This window comes from Crocuta crocuta, unplaced genomic scaffold (genome assembly GCF_008692635.1).
Source record: "Crocuta crocuta isolate KB4526 unplaced genomic scaffold, BGI_CrCroc_1.0 scaffold127, whole genome shotgun sequence".
In the NCBI taxonomy this organism is placed as follows: Eukaryota; Metazoa; Chordata; class Mammalia; order Carnivora; family Hyaenidae; genus Crocuta; species Crocuta crocuta.
Window position 1 is genome coordinate 2,653,428 of NW_027532008.1, and position 27,128 is coordinate 2,680,555.

The 27,128-nt window shown below is 39.9% G+C and overlaps 1 protein-coding gene across 1 annotated transcript in view; it reads right to left on the bottom strand.

Annotated features, from left to right (window-relative positions):
- Positions 1-27,128, bottom strand: part of WDTC1 (WD and tetratricopeptide repeats 1) — a 66,403-nt gene that overhangs the window by 17,990 nt on the left and 21,285 nt on the right. Inside the window, exons 4-5 of the mRNA XM_077775488.1 lie at positions 2,863-2,909; positions 2,342-2,453 (exon numbers count right to left, since the gene is read on the bottom strand). Coding sequence (XP_077631614.1) covers positions 2,342-2,453; positions 2,863-2,909 — 159 coding nt within the window. The remainder of the gene's footprint in view (positions 1-2,341; positions 2,454-2,862; positions 2,910-27,128) is intronic.

Sequence of the window (27,128 nt, forward strand, 5' to 3'; positions counted from 1 at the left end):
TAAAAAATGACCCCATTAAAAATTGAGGTTCAGCAGGGCTTTGTTCAAACTCACGTCTGTCTGACTCCCAAACGCATACTGCCTCATGAGGAACATTTGATAGCCTGAGGATTATCTAATAAATTAGTCTTAAAGTGAAAAGGACCTCCAGTGTTTTAAGGAGAAAGTAGTATTTTAAATTGGTTCAAATATTTCTGGAGAACACTCTGGCAATAGGTAACAAAGTAAAAACTGTTTCTATCTTTTGACCCCAGACTTCCACTTCCGAGAAAGGATTCTATTAGAAAAAAGGGACCTGTGCAGAAATGCTCAGAGCAGCACTCCTCATAATAGCAAATACTGGAAATGGCTCCAAAGCTGACCCTTGGGGAAGGGCTGAGCATCAGGAGGAAACATCTCCCTACAGTTATTATAAAGAATGAAGATCCCACCATTCCGATGAAATTGAGAACTAAATATTCCAGATGACATACAGTATGAACAAAACAGCCATAAACATAACTTTGAACAGTAATTTTTAAAAGCATGCCATTCTATCACCTTGCTTTGAGGAAGAAAAATATTTAGTTGACTTTTTCTCTTCTTTCTTGAGTTCAAAAGATTTAATTATCTTTTTTTCTTAATTGAAAGTTTCTCCCAACCCACAACAAGGTGGAGCTGGTGCTGGGGGAGGGGCATTATTCTGGATTGAAACAGCTCAAGTCCTACTGGACACAAAAGAGCAATAATTCACTTTCTACATACCATTCTCTATTGCCTCACCAGGACAGGGGCTAGATGAAACAGACGGAATTTGATCATTTTTAGGGGCAACCAGTAGTCTTTAATCCTGTCTGGAGACAGAATATACTTCATGCACAACAGAAATAAATAGGCGAGCCCTTGAGGGCTACTGCCACACTCACCACACTCTGTAGTTGCCACCAGGGGGAGCTTGCGGGTTAAATAAAGATCTGTGGAGTGTTACTACCTGAAGAGAGAAGAATCCTTTTCTACACTTTCTACACAGAAGAGGAGGCTGAGGGTCTGTGAATGTAAATCCCTTGCCCCAAATCTTACTATTAGGGACTTACAAGACCATTGTCGAGTTCTGGTTTCTGAACTCAACATTTTGTGCCCTACAATGCCGACGTGATGGCTTAGGTCCCTTTGACAGATCCCACCCCAAAGATTCAAATTGGACCTAACACTTTTCATGGGGCAGAAACCATCTCTGTTTGTCATGCAAGAGGTGAATCGGCATTGTTCTGTCTCTAAAATTGCAGAAAATCATCTAGGGTTGGTCCCTGGAAGAGAAGGTGAAAATCAGGGCTTGGGAAGGAGGCAGTGTTTAGGGAAGTAAGTAGGTTCTCGGGTCTCAAATCTACTTTCTTCATGTAATCTTGTAATTCTTCTTGATATTAATTAGGAAAAATATTTCTTAGATTAGTGAGGCTTTCTAAAGGACAGTCTCACTCTCAAACACATACATTATAGAATTAAAGGTCTGGAAAAGTCCTTTAAGGTCATTTCCTCCAAACTTCAACCTGGCAAATAAAGTTCCCAGCGTCGAGAGTACCACAGTGCTAGGACATTTACTACAGTCTCAAAGGGCCCATTCCACCTTCTCCACATTGCTGTAAGCACTGCACAGTTCTTTACTTCATCAGGCCCACATCTGCTTCTATGGACTTGGAGCCACTAATCCCAAGTCTGTTCTCTGGGACCAGAAGGCACAAGTTTCATGTCACTTCCACTTACAGGGCTTCAGAGGCCCGAAGACACTTGTAAGTCCCCTTCCCAACTCTCCTCAGCTGAACTCCCTTCACCAACAAATCAGCAGCTCAAACAGAGAATAGTTACAACACCTGTGCCAGGTGCCATTTTACAAATCATCTTATTGAACTGTAATATCAAGCCCATGGATTGCTGCTTCCCTTTTAAAATTAAATGATTTATTTACTCATTTATTCATGGATCCAGGGGATTTTCCTAAGCTACTTCCTATTTACAGATGAGTAAAGATGCTCAGAGAGGTCAGGTGACTTGCCCAGGTCACACAGCTTCCAAGAGGCAGATCAGGGAGTCAAACACAGATCTGTCTACTATCTAAGTTCATGCTTGAACCATACCACCCACCATCACCACTCATATGAACAGCATTTCATCTAGAGCTGGCCTAGTGGTGCTAAATGAGGAAGCAGAACATGGAAAGAGATGGGGTTTCAGGAATCACTGTCAGATGCTCAGATCACAAAGGTGTCTGTGACCCCAGGGTATACATGGAACACATATGTGCAGATACAACCACGCACACAGACCAGTCATGCCTTTCACTTGCTCTGTGCCTTATCCTGCTCACCTTGACAGAGAAGATATTTGCAGTGTGTCCTGTGTGCATGGAGAGCAGCTTCTTGTGGTGCAGTGGGTCCCACACAATTGTGTGCTGGTCATCGGAACCAGAGGCCAGCAAGCTGCAAGCAGAATGAGGGGTTCTACCTCTCCTCTCACAGGCCCTGCCTCCCAACCCCCACATTCCCCACTGATAGGGAGTGAGGCCAGAGCGTGAGGAACAGGAGATGTCACAGAATTCAAGCATATCTTGTAAACATTAGTTGATTCTCTTCTACTTTGTCCTAAGGATTTCTCATTATTCCTTAAACACATTAGATTATAAAAACAAAAACAAAAACAAAACAGGGTTTGGGTGGTCATCCAGTTCATTGCTCAACAGTGTGTGGATAATGGTGGACTAAACTTCAGTACACGGAAAAGAGCAGCAGTCTCTTTTCCTCAGATGTAGCAAGAATGAGGAAAGTCCCCTCTCCCAGCCTCCCCACTCCCCTCTCCAGCACACTCTTTGGTGCTCTAGTTCATACTCACTCTCCTTTCTCGTTCCACTCCAGACAGTTGACACATCCTGAGTGACCCTGGGGGAGCAAATGGAAAGGGACAAGAAGACAGTCAGTTAAAAGGTTCTCCTGGGGAACTCAACACTGAGAAGTAGAACTGAACAGGTGAACCAGCCTTTCCATCATCAGCGTTTTCCAGGTGCATGAGAGTGACCAGAATGGAATGAAACTGCCTGGTATCTTACAATATTCAAGTACTTTCATATTCATGATCTCACTTGATACTGAACAACTGAGCCCTAAAGGGCAGGTTTCATTGATCCTATTTTGCAGAAAAGTAAACTGAAGTTTAGATGAAAGTAAGTAGAAATGAGATCCAAACATTTCTGCTCCTACCACTGTTCCTTCAAGGGACATCCCCTCAGCCACAGAAAATTTCCTCAGAGGAGTAGCTGACTCAAAGGCAGCCAATTAACTAAAAAGTTGATCTTTCATTCATTCGGGATATACTTAATTTATCAAGCACCGATTGCATACCAGGTACTGTTCAGACACTGGGGATATGGCAGTATACAAAACAAAGTTTCCCATCTTCTGGAGCTTACTTCGAGTAGGTAGAGCCTGGTATAGTAAGGTCAACTGGGCCAGAGTCTTGAGCTTGGGGATGTGAAATGAGAGAGATGAAGTGAGGCAGCTATCAATAGACACTGAGGTTGAAAGCATGCACAGAGAGAAATCATGGTAAAGCTAGAGCTATGAGGAAACAGAATCCATGAAAAGCAGAAAGTATAAAGTGGCAGAACCGAGTCTTACAAGATAGAATGAAAGAACAAGGCATTCTTATATATTCTTATATACTATTTTCTTATAAAATACTCTAAAAAAGTATACTATTTTCTTATATAGTATTTCTCAGAAAATATACTATTTTCTGTTCTCACCCTCCTTCATTCTTAATAATACCTAGATTTTAATTTACTTACTTCCATGTGCCAAATTAGACCATGTGTTTTAGCAAGTGTAAATCCACTGTCCTTGCTATACTGATAGGTTTAGGAATGTAGGTATAACCCAAATTGGAGTGGCATTGACTTGGGCACAGGGATAGGCTCAGAAATAAGCCGGTGACCCCAATCAGATGCAGAGGGCACAGCAGCTGGGAGGCTTCCTGAAAAGGAGTTTTCTCATTCTCAGGAGACAGTCTATGAAAGAGATACCTTTCTTCTTTCAGATGTTGGGTGTACCGATAGTACATCTGGAATTGCCACCACAAGGGAAGCCAGCCTGAGAGTGAGGTCAATATGCAGAGGAGAGCCCAGTCAAGGGAATGAGAAAAATAGAGCAGGAGTGACCAGAGTGACCAATACTGACCCCTACTTTACTTGTGGACTTCCAGTTAAGTGAGACAATCAGTTCTTTATTGTTTAAGGTCATTTGACTTGGGCTGTTACTTGTGGCCCAAAGAATGCTAACTGATAACATTTCTTCAGGTCTCAGTTTATAGGCACTTTCTTCAAGATGCCTTTCCTATCCTGTAAATTTTGGAGGGAGGCATACCCTTCCTGTGGACTCCTACTGTCACACTGGATTATGACTCTGTGTTGACATGGTAGTCTGCTTCACAGGACTAAGCCCTGAGAAAGCAGGCTATGTGTCTTATGTCCACTGCATCCCCAAGGCGAGATACAGAGCCCAGCATATTCCTGTTGCCTAAATGAACAAATGAGTCCAGTGGGACTAGTGGGAAGAATTGAGGGATATGAACAAATTTAACTTCCCAACTGTCTAGATAGAAAGGCTTTTCCTCTGCCTTCTCCTTCCCTTACCCTTTGTCCTGTAAAGATTCTCAGCTGGGTTGAACCACATTTATTTCCAGGTTCTGCACTTACATGCATTTACTCTGTTCAGACTTGTCAGATTACTTGTTGACCTGAGCCTCTCACTCTCCCATGGCACTTGGTTGAAACCCCACACATGGCTCTTGTCACTCTTTTTGGGTCAGAATCATTTGTCCTTGGGCCTTTCATTTTCTCACCAGGATGTAAATTACTTATGCCTGGGCAGGAGGGGCGGGTCACATCTATAGCTTGCAATCTCCCAGAGTACCAAGGGCCTTGAATGACTGTCACTTACTGAGGGCTTACAAAGGGTTGGACACAGTGCTACATACTCGTGGTAGCTAGAAAAATCGCCCCCAGATGTCTGTGTCCTGATCCTCTGGAACCTATGAATATGTTATATTTGGTGGCCAAACTTTGGCCTTTGCAGATGTGATTAAGGTTAAGGTCCTTGAGATGGGGAGAGTACTCTAGATTATCCAGGTGTCCCAATATGATCACATGAGTACTTAAAATCACAGAACCTTTCTTGGCTACAGAGAACTAGAGAGGTGTAAGTGTGAAAGGGATTGGTCTTGTTATTCCTGGTTTTGAAGATGGAAGAAGGGGACTATGGATCAAGAAATGCAGCAGCCTCTAGAAGTTGGGAATTGCAAAGAAAGGAACTCTAGCCTACAGCCTCCAGGAGGAACACAGACCTGTCCAAAACTTGCTTTTAGCCCGGTGAAACCCAGGTCAGATTTCTGATCTACAGAACTGTGAGCTAATAAATTTGTGTCGTTTTGAGCCATTACGTTTGTGGTAACTTGTTATGGCAGCAATAGGACATGAATCCAGCACTCTATTATATTCATTATCTTGTTTAAGAAACAGGTATCAATACTCATCTCACATTTAAGAAAGACAATGTTGAAAGAGATTAGGTCACCTGCTGTGATACTGTAATTTATAACAAGAAATACATATTTGGTCTTCTTCCCATATCTGAACCCCTTGAAGACCTTGAATTTCCTAAGCGATAAGAGTGAAAAGGATGTCTTGATATTCATAACAAATCCCTTTCAACCACACCTGAGTTTATGTTAATGAAGTGATTTTTGGAAAGCACCTAAGGATGGGGTCAGGTTGCTAAAGGAACCAACAATATGACTGGAATGTTAGAACTTTCAGTACCACCCTCCTGACCTCTGGGGAGGGGAAAGGGGCTGGAGGCTGAATAGTTCACCAATGGCCAATGATTTAATCAAGCATGCCTATATAACGAAGCCTCCACAAAAACTCAAAAGAAGAGGTTCAGAGAACTTATGCATTAGGAAGCATGTGGTGGTTTGGGGGAGAGTGGTACACTCCAAGAGAGCATGGAAGCTCTGTGCCCCTTCCTGCATACTGTTCTAGGCATCTCTTCTATCTTCCTGAATTATGTCCTTTTTGAATACATGGGTAATCTGGTAAGCAAAATGTTTGAGTTCTGTGAGCCATTCTAGCAAATTAATCAAATCCAAGGAAGAGGTTCTTGGACCCTCCAATATAGATGACTGGTCAAAAGCACAGGTGACAACATGGACTTGTGACTGGTGGTGGGGCAGTCATGGGACTAAACCCTTAACCTGTGCAATGTGATGCTGTCTCCTAACTGATAGTGTCAGAACTGAGTTAAATTGTAGGGCACCCATTTGGTGTAGGAGAATTGCTTGGTGTATAAAAATAAGCAAAACCCCACACATATTGGACCTGCCTAATGTGGCACCACTAACAGTGGTGACATGAAGCAGGATTTTAACTTGAGAGCCTGAACTCTTACGTATTGCCTGAGAAATGGATGAATGCTTCTAGCATTACTGTCTTGTCCTCAAATCAGTAATCCATCCAAAGTATGGAAGACAGGGGCCACAGTAGAGAATTATGATACTTATGATTACTTTTCACATGGTAAAAGCTAGCTTAGAGGTGGGTAAGTTGAAGAGATTATAGAGAAAAAGCTCAAACCAGAGTCTACAAAGTATTGACAAAAAATATTAATAAAGGGCTTTATAAGTTAGAACACGTGTTTGGGAAGCTACTTACTAAAGAACAGAGTAAGAGGAGTTATTTTGGCCTTGATAACTAAGGCTGGCTTAGATATTGGGTCACAATCTGTAAATACATTGTAGAATACAAAGGAAGCAAATATGCCTATGATCTATCAGCATTAAAAGGTGGGTAAAAAATAAAGGGAGAAAACCTCAAACTTTTAAGAAACTGAGAGGAGGGACTGTTTAGAGATGACTCTTAGAGAAGAATAGACCTTGTGTGCCTCCCTGGACACTGCTGGAAATACTGCTGTTTAGGGTAAGCTTTGCACACTGGGGACCTAGAGGAAACAGAATGTGCACCAAGAAAGAACCTATAATAAAAGCTTTAAATCTCACTTAAGTTCCAACTTTTTAGTTCCTGCTTAACTTTGTTAAATATTGATTATACTTACTATTTGTTGTGAGTCCCTATAATTTGCTGAGTAGCACGGTGTATGAGAGGAGGAAGAGGAGGCAGGAAGAAGTATTTTATCACTGACACTGCTCAGAATTTTAGATGTATTATGATGATAAAAAGCAAATGGACTTTGGTTTTTTGTTGTTGTTGTTGTTGTTTTTTTACTGCTTTTAAATTCTTTACAGACTATGTACCCCTTATAGCCTGCACTGCAGTCTCCACCTTGGTATGCCACTAGTAGCTAGAATGCTAGTTATTAATATACACGATCTCATTATCACTCCCTTTTCACGGGTAAGACCAAGTCTCAGAGATAACTTCCCTACGGTTGCACAAACTATAAATACCAGAGTCCAGATGGGAAGCCAGGTCAATATAGCCCCAAAGTATTTCTCTGGCCATGAGGGACTACCTCAGATGCCATGTTTATTACTGCCTGTATTAAAAAGAGATTTCAGGGCACCTGAGTGGCTCAGTCCGGTGAGCGTCTGTCTCTTGATTTTGGCTGAGGTCATGAACCCAGGGTCATGGGATCAAGCCTCGTGTCAGGCTCCGTGCTGAAGTGTGGAGCCTGCTTGGGATTCTCCTGCATTCTACCTCTGCCCCTGTCCCCTGCATGTGCTCTCTTTCACTTTCTAAAATTAAAAAAAATTATAGAAACAAAAATAATAAAGAGATCTCATTGCTACCATCACCTTAAAGACTGGCAGTTTCATATAAAGTTAAGCTTATATCCATCCTATGACCTAGCAATTCCATTCCTAGGTAATTACTTGAAAGAAATTAAAACATTTGTCCACATCAAGACTGACATAAGAATATCCATAGATGCTTTAGTTTTAAAAGCTCCAGAGGCACCTGGCTGGCCCTGTCAGTAGAGCAAGTGATTCTTTAAAAAAAAAAAAAATTAATGTTTGTTTGTTTTGGAGAGAAAGAGACAGAGTATGAGTGAGGGAAGGGCAGAGAGAGAGGGAGACAGAATCTGAAGCAGGCTCCATGCCTCAGCTGTCACCACAGAGCCTGATGCAGGGCTCGAACTCACAGACTGCAAGATCATGACCTGAGCTGAAGTTGAATGCTTAGCTGACTGAGCCACCCAGGTGCCCTGAGCATGTGACTCTTGATCTCGGAGTTGTGACTTCAAACCCCACACTGAGTGCAGAGATTACTTAAATTACTTAAAAAGAAAAAAATAGGATTTTATTATCTTAAAAAAATTTCAAGAATTAAAAAAATAAAGGCTCCAAACTGGAAATAACCCAAATGGTCATCAATAGGAAAATGGATAAATATAACGTAGTCTATCCACAAGATGGAATACTACTCAGCAATAAAAAGAAATGTGGTTGAAACTCATGCAACAACGTGGATGAAACTCAAAAAACATTATGTTAAGCAAAGAAGCCAAACACATACAAAAATATACTATCTAATTCCATTTACATTAAGTGTAAGACAAGCAAAACTAATCTTTAAAGACAAAAGCCACAAAGTAGTCGTTCTGAGGTAGGAGGGGTGACTGGAAAGGACACTGTGATAACTTTCTACTATGATGGTAATTTCCTTTTTTTTTTTTTTTAAAATAATTAAAAGAATTGTTTAATGTTTATTTATTTTAAAATTTTTTAAAATGTTTACTTATATTTGAGAGAGAGAGACAGAGCACAAGCCAGGGAGGGGCAGAGAGAGGGAGACACAGGTATAAAGCAGGCTCCAGGCTCCGAGCTGTCAGCACAGAGTCTGACGTGGGGCTCGAACTCACAAGCCATGAGAGCATGGCCTGAGCCAAAGTCAAATGCTCAACTGATTGAGCCACCTAGGTGCTCCAATGTTTGTTTATTTTTGAGAGAAAAAGATACAGAGTGTGAGTGGAGAGGGGCAGAGGGAAAGGGAGACACGGAATCCAAAGCAGGCTCTAGGCTCTGAGCTGTCAGCACAGAGCCCGATGTGGGGCTAGAGCCCAGAAACTGTGAGATGACCTGAGCCGAAGTGGGACTCCCAATCGACTGAGCCACCCAGGTGGCCCTGTGATGTGATGAAAAGTATTTTCTAACTTGTTGCAGATGGTAGTTACACAAGTATCAAAGCTCATCTAACTCAATACTTGAGACCTATGCACTTTATTTTTGTGTAAATCATACTTCAATAAAGAGAGAAAAAAGATAATAATAATAGCAATAGCAGCAGCTGGTATATACTGAGCACTATCTCACCATGTACCAGAGACACTATTGTGCCCTTCATATATGATTTTAAGTTTTACAACTGTCTTATGATGGCAACATTATTACTATTCTCATTTTTCAGAGGAAGAAAAGATTAATATCCCATCTCATATTGTATAAATAGCATAGCCAGACTGTGAACCCATGTCTGACAGATTCCAGAGCTTGGCTGTTATCCATGATGTTAGACTGCCTTTTTAAATTCTAAACTGTCTCTCCTAAAACTTAAATGCTTGCTATGTCCCTGCTAATATTGTACTGGGCTCAGAGAGACATAATTGAGTCAGAAAGACACATCTCCTGTCCTCACAGAGCTGATGAGGTTTTGTTTTCTCCTCCTCCACACTAAATATATAACATTAGTCTTTCCCCATGTTATTATAAACTCTTCATAAGCATCACTTCAAATGGGTATAGAATATTCCTCCAAAAGTTAAACTGTATTCACCTCTACCTTAGTGTTGTACATTAGGTTAGTTCCAAATTTGGGGAGTTGATATATTTTAAAATTCCAGTGGGAAAAGAACATTTACAGGTGACTGGTCAGCCCAGAGTAGGCATAATGTCATGTTTTTTATTTTTTTGCAGTTGACTGGAAATCTATAAAATCTGTGTTGTAATTAATGCTCAATATAGCCCCAGCTACTCAGGAGCCTGATGAGCGTCATGGTGTCACAAAGTGTACCTAAATGGAAAACACTATTAATAAATACAAGTTAGTAGACAGCAATCTATCAAAATGTGGGATCCACAGGGGAAAAATAAGAAGTCATTCGAGTCGTTCAGTTCTAGAGGGAAAAAATGGGACCCACCATATATGGGAATAATAAAAAAACTGAGAGAAAAGCCAAGAGCTAGGAAGTCTGCAAATCAGTGTGTATCCTGGTATAGCCAAAAGGACTAGGGAGGCTTTTGTCCAAATTTACTTTTTACAAGAAGCTGGGACTGGTCAGTGAGAAGCAGAGTTGTAAAGTGAAAGAGTTCTCTGTGTTCAACTCTGGCTTGGCCTCTTCCTAGATATATTGGTAGTTACTTAAGATTCCCAGAACCTCTGATTTTTTCATGTGGCGATGGGGATGATGATAATGTAAACCTGACAAGATCACTGTGAGGATCACATGGTATAATATATGCAAGCACACTTTGGCAAATGCTGGCTCCCATCCCTGGAACTAGTTCTCAGGTCTATTCTCTCACCAACCTCTGTGTGTACCTTGCAGATGCTGCTCTCAAAGACCCCTCCCAGACAGCTAGGATACTCACATGGGTACATACCTTGAACAACTGGATTCCTCCTATTTACTTACTTTTCCAAAAGGGTTATTTCTGCAGCTATTAAGTTGCTATCCTAAACTATGATCAAAAAGAAAATTCATTTATTCAATACTCATTACATAGAAGGTACTGAGAGAAAAGGGAATAAATTGGAGGATAAACAAAAACAGGACCATGTCCTTGGCAACATGAGACAAAGCTCTACCACAACAAAGGAGAGAGATACCCCAAATCCTAGAAGAAGATAGGAATATCAGGCTTTAGGAACATGCTTAAAGGATTTTTGAGGATACCAGCTTGCACATCCACTTGCAAAAGAATGAAGTTGGACCTCTACATCACATCATATATAAAAAATAACTCAAAATGGATCAAGGACCTACATATAAGATCTAAAAGTATAAAACTCTTAGAAGGAAACATAGGTATACATCTTTGTGACTCTGGAGTAGGCAATGATTTTTTTTCCCTTTTTTTCTGTGTGTGTGTGTGCTATAAATGATGGTTAATAGTTTCTTAAACGACACCAAAAGTGCAAGTGATAAAAAGGGGAAAAATAATTTGGGCTTCATTAAAATTAAAAACTTTTGTGTGTCAAAGGCACTATCAAAAAAGTGAGAAGACAACCCCCAAATGGAAGAAAAAAATTTTAAATCACATATCTGACAAGGGCCCAGTATCCAGGATATATAAAGAATTTTTGGGGTGCCCGGGTGGCTCAGTCGGTTAAGCGTCTGACTTTCAGTTAGGTCATGATCTCGCGGTTCGTGGGTTCGGGCCCCGCATCGGGCTCTGTGCTGACTGCCAGCTCAGAGCCTGGAGCCTGCTTCAGATTCTATGTCTCCTCTCTCTCTGCCCCTCCCCTGCTCGTTCTCTGTGGGTGTCTCTCAAAATAAAGACATAAAAAAACAAAAAAAGAATTTTTACAGCTCAACAATAAAAAGACAAAAAATTCAGGGGCACCTGGGTGGCTTAGTTGGTTAAGCGTCTGACTTTCAGTTAGGTCATGATCTCGCGGTTCGTGGGTTCGGGCCCCGCATCGGGCTCTGTGCTGACTGCCAGCTCAGAGCCTGGAGCCTGTTTCAGTCTGTGACTCCCTCTCTCTCTGACCCTCCCCTGCTCACGCTGTCTCTCTCTCTCTCTCTCTCTCCTTGAAATAAATTTTAAAAAAATTTTCAACTATGGACAAAGGATCTGAATAGACATTTCTCCAAATAAAATACTCAAATGGCCAATAAGCACATGAAAAGATGCTCAAAATCATTAGTCATTAGGGAAATACAAATCAAACCACAATGAAATACCACATTACATCCACTAGGATGGTTATTACAGAAAAGATAATAAATTTTGGTGAGGATGTGAAGAAACCAGGATCCTCATACATTTCTGCTGTGAATGTAAAATGATGCTGCCACTTAGAGAGTGTGACAGTTCCTCAAACAATTAAACATAATAAACAAAACAGCCTATGAGCCAGCAATTCCACTCTTAGGTATATACCTGAGAGAACTGAAAATGTGCATCTACACAAAAACTTGTACACAAATGTTCACAGCAGCATTATTCATAACAGACAAAAAGTGGAAACAAGCAAAATGTCTACCAACTATGAATGGATAAACAAAATGTGGTATATCCATATAATGGAATGTCATTTGGCCATAACAAGGAACAAAGTACTGATTCATGCTACAACATGGAGGAATCTTGAAAGCATCATGCTAAGTGAAAGAAGCCAGATACACAAAGGCCATATACTGTATGGTTCTATTTTTATGAGACATCCAGAATAGGAAAATCCACAGACACAGAAAGTAGACTAGTGGCTGCCAGGGATGGGGAATAACTGCTAATATGGGTAAAGGATTTCCTTTACGGGTGATAAATAATCTGGAATTAGACAGTGGTGATATTTGTACAACTTTTTAAAAAAAGTTTTTATTTATTTATTTTTGAGAGAGAGAGAGAGAGAGAGAGAGAGAAAGCACGAGAGAGCATACAGACAAGGGGCAGAGAGAGAGAGAGAGAGAGAGAGAGAGAGAGAAAATGCCAAGCAGGCTCCACACTGTCAGCACAAAGCCCAACATGGGGCTTGCTCCCATGAACCCGTGAGATCATGACCTGAAGTGAAATCAAGAGTCTGACTGAGCCACCCAGATGCCCTGATAGTTGCACAACTTTGCAAATATACTAAAAGAAAAAAAAACCACACTGAATTGTATGCTTCAATAAAATTAAAATAAAATAAAATAAAATAAAATTAAGATAAAGATAAAAACAAGCCAACAAACTAGTGGCAGGCTGCATTTGACCCACAGGCCATAATTTGCTGACCCCTGATCTAAAGTATATTCCTTGAGGGTATCTGGGTGGCTTAGTTAAGCGTCTGACTTGGGCTCAGGTCATGATCTCATGGTTTGTGAGTTCAAGCCCTACGCTGGGCTGGCTCTGCACTAACAGTGCAGACTCTGTTTCAGATCCTCTATCTCCCTCTTTCTGCCCCTCACTAGCTCACGTGCACTCTCTCTCTCAAAACTAAATAAACATTAAAACTAATAAAGGATATTCCTTGAAATCTCTCACAAAGTCAAGTCTTCCATCTTTTTCTTTGTGGGTAACTATTTAATAAACTTGGCATATAATTTACTTCTCTAAAAGGACACTGTAAAAAACACTCTAAAAGTTTTTGTTAGGATAAGGCTATATTACGAAACTTTCCTGGTCTACTAGCTATATTAAAAAAAAAAACAATCTAGTTTGATATGATTTGTTTCTAGTGAATTTATGCTCAAATTATGTAAGAAACAAAACAGAAACAAAAAAGCAATCAAGACAGACTTTGAAGGTGACACACATTTGCAACTTATTTTAGGAAAATATTAAGAAAGTTAATAAAGAAAATGAATCCACCAAGTCAAGAACTATTTGTTAAATCAATCTATCCATCCATCTTTTTATTTTTATTTGTTTGTTTGTTTGTTTATTTATTTATTTCTGAGAGAGAGAGAGAGAGAGAGGCAGCATGAGCAGAGGAGGGTCAGAGAGAGAGGGAGATACAGAATCCGAAGCAGGGTCCAGGCTCCGAGCTAGCTGTCAGCACAGAGCCTGATGTGGGACTCAAACCCACAAACCATGAGATCATGACCTGAGCTGAAGTTGGACATTCAACTGACTGAGCCACCGAGGCGCCCCATCCATCCATCTTTTTAAAAAAGTAAGCTCTACACCTACCATGGGGCTTAACCTCACGACCCTGAGATCAAGAGTTGCACATTCTACCAACTGAGCCAGCCTGGTGCTGCTAAGCCCTTTTAAAAAAGTAGACACATAGGGCACCTGGGTGGCTCAGTTGGCTGAGCATCAGACTTTGGCTCAGGTCATGATCTCATGGTTTGTGAGTGCAAGCCTCTATCAGGCTCGCTGGTGTCAGTGCAGAGTCTGCTTTAGATCCTCTGTCCCTCCCCCTCCCCTCGATCCTTCCCTGCTTGTGTTCTCTCAAAAGAACATTTAAAATAAATAAGCAAGTAAGGAGACACGTGATTGAGATAGAATCATGAACTGTGGGGCCAGATAGGCCTGATATAAATCTTATTAATCTTATTTCTACCACTTTTGTGACCTTGGAAATGTTTAATTTTATTCTCTTTAATTGTAAAGTGAGATTCCTTTCCTCTCCCTCTTTCTACCACGTGTGGGGCAATGTTCCACAATTGCCAAAGAAATCCCACAAGTAAAAAAATAAAATAGATCAAGTATGTTCAAAACTGTAAGGTGGGGGGTGCTTGGGTAGATTAGTCAGTTAAGCATCTTGCTCTTGATCTTGGCTCAGGTCATGATCTCCTGGTTTGTGAAATCAAGCCCCGTGTTGGGCTCTGCACTGACAGCTTGGAACCTGCTTGGGATTCTCTTCCTCTCTCTCTCTGCCCTTTCCTGCTCGTGCTCTTTCTCTGTCTCTCAAAATAAATAAATAAAACTTAAAACAAAACAAAACTTTAAGGTGGACTTGGAAGATCCTGGTGATGCAACCAAAAATGAAAGTGGCCCCCGAAAAGTGAGGTCTGCAGGCTACAAACTGAAACCCCAGGATATTTGGCTCCTATCTAGTTATGACATTAAAACTCATTAAGACGAGTTAGCAAAGATGTCCAAGGAAAATATGTAGCAGAACATGTTAGAATCCTAGTTAATATTAAATTTAAATCCTCTAATCTCAATTTCTTTTCTGGATCTCTTACTCAGTTGCTGCCAACATACCAGCTCTTTGTATTCTCTTAGTGAACATTTTTAACTTTCTATTTTGAAACAATTTCAAGCATATAAAAAAGGTACAAGAGGGGCGCCTGGGTGGCTAGTCAGTTAGGCGTCTGATGTCGGCTCAGGTCACAATCTCACGGTTTGTGAGTTCAAGCCCCACGTCAGACTCTGTGCTGACAGCTCAGAGCCTGGAGCCTGCTTCGGATTCTGTGTCTCCCTCTCTCTCTGCCCCTCCCTTGCTTGTGCTCTCTCTAACATAAAAAAAAGTTTAAAAAGGTACAAGAATAGTACAAAAACAACTATATATACCTGCCCGTATTTCATTAATTGCTAATATTGCCATATTTGCTTACTCCCTCTCCTTCCTCTCCTCTTTCTCTACACACGTGAACACAAACACACACAAGCCCACATTTTTTGGTGAACCATTTGAGAAAAAGTTGCAGACTTCAGGGCCCCTTGCACACTTAATTACTTCAGTATTTCTAAGAAGAAGATCATTCTTTTATTTAACCAGAGCACATCCATCAAAATTAAGAAATTTGACTATGATATAGTACTATCATTGAATATATAGTCCATATTAAAATTTCAACAACTGTCCAAAAATGCCCCTTTGATTTTCCTGATCCAGGATCCAATCCAGGATCATACACTAGGACAACACAGTGCTTAGCTTCTTTTTGGTCTCCTTTAATCTGTAACAGTTCCTCAGCCCTTCTTATGTTTTATGACATTGACATTTGTAAAGAAGACAGAGCTATTCTGGAGAAATGTTTCTTAGATTGGATTTGTCTGATTATTTTCTCATGATTAGATTTAAGTAATGCATTTTGACAGAAATACTACCTAAGCAATCTTGTGTCTTCCTCAGTGTACACTATTAGGTGACATATATGTACAATTTGTCTTGTTTAAGGTGGTATCTAGCAAGTTTTTCCACTATAATGTTACTATTTTCCTTTTGTTATCTCTGAGGGAACACTTCTACATTGTACAAGTAAATGTCCTGTTCTCCATCACATTTCCACTCAATAGTTTCACTCACCGATTATTCTTGCCTGAATCAATTACTAGGATGACGAGGTATGATGGTTATAAAATGGAAATTTTTCCATCTCTGTCATTTCTTTATTTAGGAAGATTCATTTGGCAATCTACTGGAATAAAGTGCTTTTCTCTCTGTCTCTCTTCCCCACTCTTTCTTCTCTTTCTCTCTCTCACTAGTGTAAACTCAGGTGTTTTGTGTTTTTTGTTTTGAGAGAGAGCATGATTGGGCGAGAGGCACAGAGGGAGAGAGACGGGATCTCACGCTCGGTGTGGAGTCTGACACAGAGCTCAATCCCACGATCCTGAGATCATGATCTGAACTGAAATCAAGAGTAGGACACTCAACCTACTAAGAGCCCCAACTCAGATATTTTTTACTCAGTGGGTTTTAATTCATTATCGTCACTATTCATCCTCATGTTCAAATTGTCACATATTTGGCCAGTAGCATGTCTTTTGTGCTAGATCCTGTGTCCTTATAGGATGTCTCTTTCATTTTTCATATATTTCTTTACTTTTTGTTTATCTTCTGCTTTAAGGTGTTGTAGGCTCATCTTGTACATTCTTTGTCCCAGAGCTGGAATCAGTTATTTTTCCAAAGACTCCTGGTTCTTTTTAGTGGGGAATGCTATTTTAGAAACCAGTAACTTATAGCTATTTAGGTATTATTACTTCTGGACTCTATCAAAAGACAGAGCTGGAAACAATGTATAAATAAAAAAATATATATATGTATTTGTTAAGCCAGGAGATCATACTGATACTGCTAATTCCAATCCAATACCTCAGAGTTATTCTTTGCCTTTCCCTATTCCATATCTGACTCTCCCTTCCCTCACACCGAGAAGGGGACAACGCTCATATATCTATTACGTCAATGTTATATTTGTTATACATTAACGTTAATATATTTATCTCAACAACATTGATATATTTACTCATTTGCCCAATTCTCCAATACAAAATAGTTATGGAATTGCTACAGCGATACCACTACAAATGACAAATCTACTATCTAGAGTTCAACCAAGATTTCTTTAAAGTTTGTCTTTAAAATACAAATGGTCAGGGGTGCCTGGGTGGCTCAATCGGTTGGGTGTCCAACTTGGCTCAGGTCATGATCTCACACTTCATGAGTTTGAGCCCCGTGTCAGGCTCTGTGTGGACAGCTCAGAGCCTAGAGCCTGCTTCGGATTCTGTGTCTCCCTCTCTCTCTGCCTCTCCCCTGCTNAGGGAAATACAAATCAAAACCACACTGAGATACTGCCTCATGCCGGTCAGAGTGGCTAAAATGAACAAATCAGGAGACTCTAGATACTGGCGAGGATGTGGAGAAACGGGGACCCTCTTACACGGCTGGTGGGAATGTAAGCTGGTGCAACCCCTCTGGAAAACAGTATGGAGGTTCCTCAAAAAATTAACAATAGAACTCCNAAATTAAAGAAATAAAAAATACATATGGACAAAGAATGCATATGAAGTACTGTGTTAAAAAATTACTTGGATTAGTTGGCATACTCCTCCCCAACTCTGTTGATTTTATTTTACTTTTTGAATGTGCAAAACCTCAACATGGTTCTAAAAACTCTACAAAACATCCAGAAAAAGGTTACTCCCTTTTCTCTACCTCTCCCACCCTATATTTTGCACTCACTAGAGGTGACCAATTTCATTAATTTCTGCTTACTCACCTATGCTGTGTTTGTAAAAATATGCAGGAACCTATGTATATTCTTTGTTAAACCAAAATTGGCAAAAATTATATTAAAATAGCCCTTAAACATATGGAAAAGATATTCAATTTCACTCATAAGAGAAACGTGACTTAAAACTATATTGAGATACCATTTTTCATCTGTTAGAATGATAAAATTCAAAAGCTAAACCACACAGTCTATTGCTGAGTTATGGAGAAATAAGCACTTCCATGCATTGTTACTGGGAAGGCAAAATGGGGCAACTCTCATGGAGGGAAATTTGGCAATATCTAACAAAACCACATATATATTTACCTTTCAGCCAGCACTCAAACCTCTAGGTTTTTACCCTAAAGATACATCTCCAGCAATACATGCACACAAGGTTATTCATTATAGTATTATTGTAATTATGAACTATTAGAAACAATGATAAGAGTCCATACATGGGAAATTCATTAAATAAATGTTGGTTCATCTACATAATAGAGTTATAGTAAGTGTTCTATGCACCTATGAAAAGGACTCTATGAACTAACACAAGTGATTTCCAAGATATATTGATAAGTGAAAAAAGAGAAAATACACATATGTTGCAAGTCATGCTTCACTCATTCTTCATCATCAAGTCTTCCAAATCTATTCAACCCCTCTATCCTCTCTTTACATGCTGCTTTATGTCTTTACTTGCCTTCTATTCCCCCTCAGAATTCGTGATTCATTACTAAAATCATTCTCTTGCAACATTCATCTGACAAAACCCCAACTCTGAATGATATCCTAGGTCTCCTGTATCTTCAACTTTCCCTTTCTCCACTGATTCCTTTCCTTTGGAATTATACATGCTCAAGTTTTTCTAACCTAGAAAAGTACTTCCTTGATGCCAAATCTACATTGAGCTAAACCTTCCATTTCTCTTCCCCTTCACAGCCAGACTGAGAGAGTAGTCTATACTTGGTATTTTTCACTTCCTCACCTCCCAGTAATTCCCATTATCTATACCACATGCCACAAAAATGACTCTTGCCAAGGTTACCCTTGCCCTAAATCAATGTAGCTTCCTTGGCCTAAATCAATGGACACTTCTTAATCCTTATCTTACTTGGCCCTTGGCAGTATATGATGGTGCTGACCACTTCCTCCTCAATGAAACTTTCTTCTTCAGGGTTCTGTGCACTGTCTCTCTCTGTCTTCCCTTCCTACTCCTCTAGTTACTCTTTTTTGGTATCTTTTGCATATTCTTTTTTGTTCGCATGGCCCTTATATTGGCCTTCTTTACGGATCTATCCTAGGCTTTCTTCCCAGTCTATACATTCCCCAAAAGCAATCACAACTCATTTTCATTGTTCCAGTCTCTATGCTGCTCACTGCTCCCAAATCAACATCTCCTGTTTGTACCTCTATCTTAAGCTCAGACCCAAGTATTCCAACTACCAATCCAGAAAGTGCTAGACAACACATAACAAACAGCTCCAGAACCTCCATACCGAGCTTGTTATCTTTCCCCTCAAACCTATTTCTTTTCCAGTGATCCCTAAGGCAGAAACTTGACCTTCACCCTTGACTCCTCTTTTCCTAACTTTTCACATCAAGTCACCAAGAATTCTGTTTATTCTCTCTCTTAAATGTCTTTCAAATTCACTGACTTCTCTCTATACAAATTACCATTATCTTGGTTCAGGTAACCCATCACGTCTTCCTGCATCACAGCCACAGCACCTTACCTGGTCCAGTTATATTTAAACCTATGCAATCTTAATTTTGAAGCCAAGATAATTTTTTTAAGTTTAATTCTGATCATATTTTTCCCATTGTAAAAACTATTCAGTGGTTCTCCATTGTCCTTGGGATGAGGCTCCACACTGAGCATCATGACCTGGGATCATGACCTGAGCTGAAATCAAAAGTCACTTAACTGGTTGAGCCATTCGGGTACCCCTTGGATGCTTTTTAAAATACGCATCTCTGTGGATATAAATTCTACATACACAGGAAAGGTAACAATATACCAGAGTGGCTAAACTCTGAAATTTAAGTAACTCAAAATGCAAACAACAAAGTCAAATAGTAAAAATAGGGCCAGATTACTAAACTGGAAGGTAGAGAAATAGTATAGGTGAACAGGGATAAGATTTAAAAAGTGAACTCTAACAAAGAAAATTTAAAAAGCCAATCAAACCAACAGGCTTTTAGTGAACATCTGCTAAATGTTCAGCGCTCTATGTCCTAAAAGTTCTTTTTGAGTTTCCTTTTGCATTTTTCAAAAGCACACAAAGTAGTAAATTAAGAAATCCAGGGGAAAAAATCTTCCTCAGGCAATAAAGAAGAAAACATTATAATCAATAACCACAAAAAGACAGGAGCTTTTATTGTTCATTTTACCTCTTTTATCCCATCTCCTGTCCCTAATCATCTCCTCTTCTTAATGCTAAAAATAAACCACCGTTAACCAATATGCAGTCCATATGTGACAATGGGTGGGAAATAAAACAAGTACAGTAGATGACAGTAAAGTGTTGTAAAAAGTTAGATGCCATCAAATCAGCATCCTAGGAAACTTTAAGAGCTTTTTACAAATAACAACAACAATATAAGCTAATATTTGAGTGCTGTATAACATGCCTTTACAATATGCTAGGCACTGTGCTAAGTACTTTACATAAATTAACTTGCTTATTCCTCCTCATAAACCTAACAGAATATGTATATTATCTTATTGATGAAGAAACGGGTGCTACAAGATAGACTTATTCAAGGTCATATAACTCACAATGTCATTTTAATTACTATTTGGCAGAGGGGAGGGGCGAAATAGTCACAAAAAGATACATCTCCAACCTCAAACTAGGAAAGAAGGAAATAAGATAGCCTTTTTTGGGGAAAATATAGCTTTTTGGGAGTTAAGATTCTAAAACTCATCATGGCTTCCATCATACCACACATTTTCCCACCTATTCCTTCTGTTTCCTGTGGCTAGAGGAAGAGCAGGAATAGCTAATTTCTATATGCTGAGACACCTGGTTCTTGGTCTTGAGCTCTCTTCTCTTACTTCTTACTTTGTCCCCAAGTGACATTATCCAGTCATCTTGTTTCATGGCTCTTATAGACTGGTGGTTCTTGAACTTTTTTAGTCTCAACACCCCTTTACATTATTAAAAATTACTGACAGGGGTCTGGGTGGCTCAGTTGGTTAAGCGCCTGATTTCAGCTCAGGTCATAATCTCATGACTCATGAGTTCAAGCCTTACATTGGGCACCAAGCCTGCTTCTGATCCTCTGTTTCCCTCTCTCTCTCTCTCTGCCCCTCCTCTGCTCACTCTCTGTCTCTATCAAAAATAAACGAACATTTAAAAAAATTATTGAGGGGGGCGCCTGGGTGGCTCAGTTGGTTAAGTGTCCGACTTCAGCTCAGGTCATGATCTCACGCTTCATGGGTTTGAGCCCCGCGTTGGGCTCTGTGCTGACAGCTAGCTCAGAGCCTGGAGCCTGCTTCGATTCTGTATCTCCTTTTCTCTCTGGCCCTCCCCTGCTCACGCTGCCTCTCTCTCTCTCTCAGAAATAAACATTTAAAATATTTTTAAAAATAAATAAAAAAATTACTGAGGATCTCAAAGAGTTTTCGTTTATATGGGCTTACTTTATTTTGTTTTTAAAGTTTATTTTGAGAGAGAGAGAGAGAGACAGCATGAGAGGGGGAGGGACAGACAGGAGAGAGAAAATCCCAAGGAGGCTCTGAGCTGCCCAGCACACAGCCTGATTCAAGGCTTGAATCCATGAAGCTGTGAGATTATGATGTGAGCCAAAACCAAGAGTCGAATGCTTAACTGACTCAGCCACCCAGGCACCCTTGGTTATATTTATTGATATTTACCACATTAGAAATTAAAATGGAAATCTTTTATATTATTTCACTAAAAAATAACAAAAATGATGTTAATACATTTTAAATGAAAAGTAAATATATTTTCTAAGACAAAAGAATTTTTTAAAAAATGTTTTATTTATTTCTAGGAGACAGAGAGAGACAGCGTAAGCAAGGGAGGGTCAGTGAGAGAGAGGGAGCCACAGACTGAAACAGGCTCCAGGCTCTGAGCTGGCAGTCAGCACAGAGCCCGACGCAGGGCTCGAACCCACGAACCGTGAGATCATGACCTAAGCGAAAGTCAGACGCTTAACCAACTAAGCCACCCAGGCGCCCCTAAGACAAAAGAATTTAATGAGGAGAGTGGCACTGCTTTACATAATGTCTAGCTTAATGGAAGATAAGTGAGTTCTCATACCTACTTTTGTATTCAATCTGTAGCAATATGTTATTTTGGTAGAAGTATATAACAAAAATGCATCCTTACAAAGATATGTAGTTGCAACAGGGAGAAGTATTTTAATACCCTTTTCAGATAACTGTAGATATCATTCTTTGATACTGCACCAAAACTCCACAAGTAATGATTTCTTATACTACAGTGTAGGATCTGAAACCACATATATGAACTACTGGTACCCTGCTACATTAAAGAGCATTAATTTGCATTATGCATAGCTCTTTTATGCATGTATGAGGCTGTTACATCATACATTGGTCATTTGACAACAGTGACTCACTGAATTTAAAGATCTTCAATGTTAACGTTCATTATACAATATTGTTGACATTTGTTTATATCACCACAGTAGAAAAAGCCTTTTAAGTATTGAGAAGTTATCATGCTCATGGTGGCAGATACAAGTTTTCCTATATTCTCATTCATTTTCTCTCTTTTTTTATTTTGCCTAAAAGTTCAAGTTTTATCCTTGGCAACGAATATTGTCAGTTGTTTTTCTTAAAGTGACAGCCCATTTCATTAATTAAAAAAACATTTAAAAAATTTTTTTTAATGTCTTTATTTTATTTTGAGGCAGAGACAGAGAACGAGCAGAGGAGAGGCAGAAAGAGAGGGAGACACAGAATCCTAAGCAGGCTCCAGGCTCTGAGATGTCAGCACAGAGCCTGACGCCTGGGTGGCTCAGTCAGTTAGGCGCCCGACCTTGGCTCAGGCCATGATCTCATAGTTTGTGGGTTCAAGCCCTGAGTCAGGCTCTGTGCTGACAGCTCGGAGCCTGGAGCCTGCTTTGGATTCTGTGTCTCCCTCTTGTCTCTGNAATCCCAAGCAGGCTCTGTGCTATCAGCGCAGAGACTGATGCAGGGCTTAAACTTACAAACTGTGGGATCATGACCTAAACCAAAATCAAGAGTCAAGATGCTCAACCGACTGAGCCACCCAGGTGCCCCTCAGTTCATTCATTTTAAAGAAAATGTCTGCCATGGGGTGCCTGGCTGACTCCGTTGGCAGAGCATGTGACTTTCTAAAAAAATTATTATTATTTTTTAAAATTTTTATTTATTGGGGCACCTGGGTAGCTCAGTCAGTTGAGCATCCAACGTCAGCTGGAGTCATGATTTCACAGCTCGTGAGTTTGAGCCCTGCATCAGGGTCTGTGTTGACAGCGCAGAGCTGGGAACCTGCTTCTGATTCTGTGTTCCCTCTCTCTCTGCCTTCCTCCTCTCATGTTGTCTCTCTCTCTCTCTCTGTCAAAAATAAATAAATGTTAAAAAATTGTTTTTAATTTTTATTTATTTATTTTGAGAAAGTGCGTGCATACACAAGCTGGGGAAAGGAAGAGAGAGAGGGAGACAGAGACTCTCAAGCAAAGTTTATTTATTTACTTGGGGGGGGGGTGCAGAAAGAGGGAATTTCAGGTGCCCTGAGCATGAGACTCTTGATCTTGGAGTCATGAGTTCAAGCCCCATGTTGGGTGTGGCACCTACTTTGAAACAATAAATAAAATATTGGGGTACCTGAGTGGCTCAGTCAGTTAAGCATCTGACTCTTGGTTCATGAGATGGAGCTCTAAGTTGGGCTCTGTGCTGTTAGCATGGAGCTTGCTTGCAATCCTCTTTCTTCCTCTCTCTCTGCCCCTCCCCACGTGCTCACACATTCTCTCTCTCAAAATAAATAAATAAAACTTAAAAATAAAGAAATAAAAATGTTTTAAAAGAGAAAATGTCTTCCCAAATACTCATATTTGCATAACCACAAGTTTTGTCTGGTAGTCATTATTTAAGATGGTGCTTCATGAAAAAAGTAGCCAGTAGGGCTTGCAACTCAACAGCCCAAGTGCTTTCTCCTCAAGACAACCACCATGGGCAGAATGCAGCAACTGTGCTTTATGGGCACTTCCCATACCATAATACAGAATAAGAAAGAGATATGTACTTAAAGGTTGAAATTTAATAAAACTACCTTTTATTTTATTTTTTTTTATGTTTTATTTATTTCTAGGAGAGAGAGAGAGAGAGACAGCATGAGCAGGGGAGGGTCAGAGAGAGAGGGAGTCACAGACTGAAACAGGCTCCAGGNAATCAATGAGTTTGATGCAATATTTGCCTTGATTCATGCAAACGTGACAGTAGTTTTACTTTTTTCTTTTTGCAAATTTTAAATGAGTTAATTTTTGTTTTTCTGCTTTTGCAAACAATGTCTTAATAATACAATGAAAGTAATTTTGACCTCATGGATTCTCTTGAAAGGTCAGGAGGATCCCCTGGGGTCTGCAGACCATACTTTGAAAGATGCTAGATAAACTATCTCTCTGTCAAGGACTCTCCAGTGTTTATTCCAGTCTATGCTTCTCTCCTGATCCCAGACCCACTGGACCCTGTAACAATGACAGAAATGACTTTGCTGTTATCAAAGGCCTGGACTACTTGAATCCTATCCCTCCAGCCTTCCACAGGACTTTGCTCCTTCAATTACTCTGTCCTCTTATATCAGCAAACCTTCTCCTGCCATCAACATACAATCCATGCTAGTATTTCTTCTCATTCTTACAAATCTCTCCCTTAATGCCCCAGACCCTCCCAGCCACATCTCCAGTTCTCTGCTTCCTTTTGTAAATAAGGTTTTCCAAGAGTTGTCTACATAACTCAGTAAAGCTGAAAACAAAAACAAAACAAAATGATCTGAAGGAAAGAAGTGAGGGGAATAAAAAGAGATGTCATTCTTCCTCCAATTTTCTGAAATGGCTCCCCATTGGTTAAAGCCAACCCGAAGACAGAGGACAGAGAGCTGAAGAAAAGAAAGCTGAAGAGCAGGCATAGAGGGGCAAGAGAAGTTGTCTTTTATAGTTTATCCTTTTTATTGCCTACAACCTATCTCCTTTCATCTGGGGGGAAATTTTGTAATAATAAAATAAATTTCCATCACCTTCTTAAAAAAAGAGAGAGAAAAGAGAGAGTTCTCTACGCTGTGGCTGCAATTCTTTACCTCCAATTCACTCTCCCAACCCCTCCAGTCTAGCATCTATTCCCACCACTCCAATAACACTGCTCTAGTAAAGACCACAGTCATTGCTCTATCCTCATCTTACTTAACCTTTCAAAAGCACTAAGTAGAAGTGACCATTCCTTTCTTGAAATACTCTCATTATGTGTGCTTTCCACTCTCCTGGCTTTGTTTCCTTTCTACTTCACTGACCACCCTTTCTAGAGTAACTTTTTAATCTCCTTAGCTGGTAATCAACTCCTGAAAGCTGGAGTGTCTCCCCAGCTAGGTCATGGGCCCTATTCTCTCAGGCTCCATAGATATTTGAGTCTCCAGATTTCTCCCTAGAGTCCACAGCTCTCTCCCAATTAGTACCATCACGTGCCTACCTGACATCTCCACAAAGCTATCCAACAGGCTTCCAAATTTAAAATGTCCAACCCCTGAATCTTTCCCAAACTTGTTTTTCTCCCAGTCCTCTTCTTTCCATCTGCTCTCACTTCTCTAAGTCTCACAAGTGGCAAAGCTGGGATTTAAACTCGAGTTTTTATTTGTTTCTTGTTTTGTTTTTTACTTCTAAATCTTGTACATTCCTGTGCACCTGGGTAGCTCAGTAGGTTAAGTGTCTGATTCTTGATTTTGGCTCAGGTCATGATCTCACAGTTGTGGAACTGAGCCCCATGTGGAATTGAGCCCCCGTGGAACCTGCTTGGGATTCTCTTTCCACCCCTCCCCTGCTCATGCTCTCTCTTTCTCTCAAAAGAGAGAACTGTACATCTGGACATTCTTTCGTACTATGCATTGCTACATAGATTAGGGAAGTGCAAGTTGAAATAATTCACCTTAATGTAATTTTGTATTTGAGTTCCAACCTTTGGGACAATAGACAGGATCCTTTTTTGTGTTCATAGAAGGAAATTCCAAGTCTATTCTGGACAAAGTTATGTGACTAAGAAGAGATGGAAGAGAATATGGGTAGGGCAGAGGCACAGCTAAAAGAAACAGCTAAGCCAGTCAGCGATCACTATCTACTCAGCACCCACCAGAGCAGGGCTTCTCCATCATGGCACTGTTGGCACTGGGGCTGAGTACTTCTCTGCCGCACACTTTGTTGCCCTGTGCACTGTAGAAGGTCTAGCAGCATCCCTCTCCTCTGTCCACCATATATGCCAGTAGTACCCTCCTGGTCTGGACAACCAAAATTGTTTCTAGACGTTGCTAAAAATCCCTTTGGAGGTAAAATCTTCCATGCCCTGCCTGCAACTGCACTAGAGGGAAATACTTTGAGTTATATTCCAAAGGAAATATAGAAAGAAACTACAAAACCATAAAAGATACATAAATTATTAGAAATTATGTTTTCAAAGAATTTTTAGAAATATGGGAAAGCAATCATGATATGAAAAGTATAAAAGAGTTTACCAAACTGTATAAATGCTATGAGCCCAATTTCCCAATGGGGGGAAAAATTTATAAAAGCATGAAAAAAAAGAAGACTTAAGAATCATAATTGTCAAAAATCATAATATTTATTGAAGTAGCTTGCTATAATCCAGGCACTGTGTTAGTGCTTCACACAAATCTCATATAATCATTACACCAATTCTCAGTTATTGCGCTAGTTTACAGATTGGGAAACTAGGGGTAACATGCACAAGGCTATACAGGTGGTGAGAAGATAGGTTTTAAAACTTAATTTATCCAGTTCTAATACCCATCTCTTAACTGCTTCATAAAACACAAAGGCAGTATACCAAATGTTAATAATGTTTATCTATGGTTGATAGAATTTAAAGTAATTTTGTTTTCTATATTTTTGTCTATCCCATATTTTCCACTATGATAATATTTCTTATTTCTATAATCAGAATAACTGGGGGACACCTGGGTGGCTCAGTCAGTTAAGCGTCTGACTTTGGCTCAGTTTATGATCTCACAATTTGTGAATTACAGACCCTCCTTGGGCTCTGCACTGACAGCATGGAGCCTGCTTCGGATCCTCTATCTCCTTCTCTCTCTGCAGCAACACCCTCCCTCAAAAAATAATAATCATTAAAAAAAAGAAAAGAAAAATTTTAAGTGAAAATTGTGAAGACTACTTGGTAACATGGAAAAAAGGATTATTATATGTTAATTTAAGATACAAAATTCAATGTAAAGTAGGATTACAATTATATGAAAATAT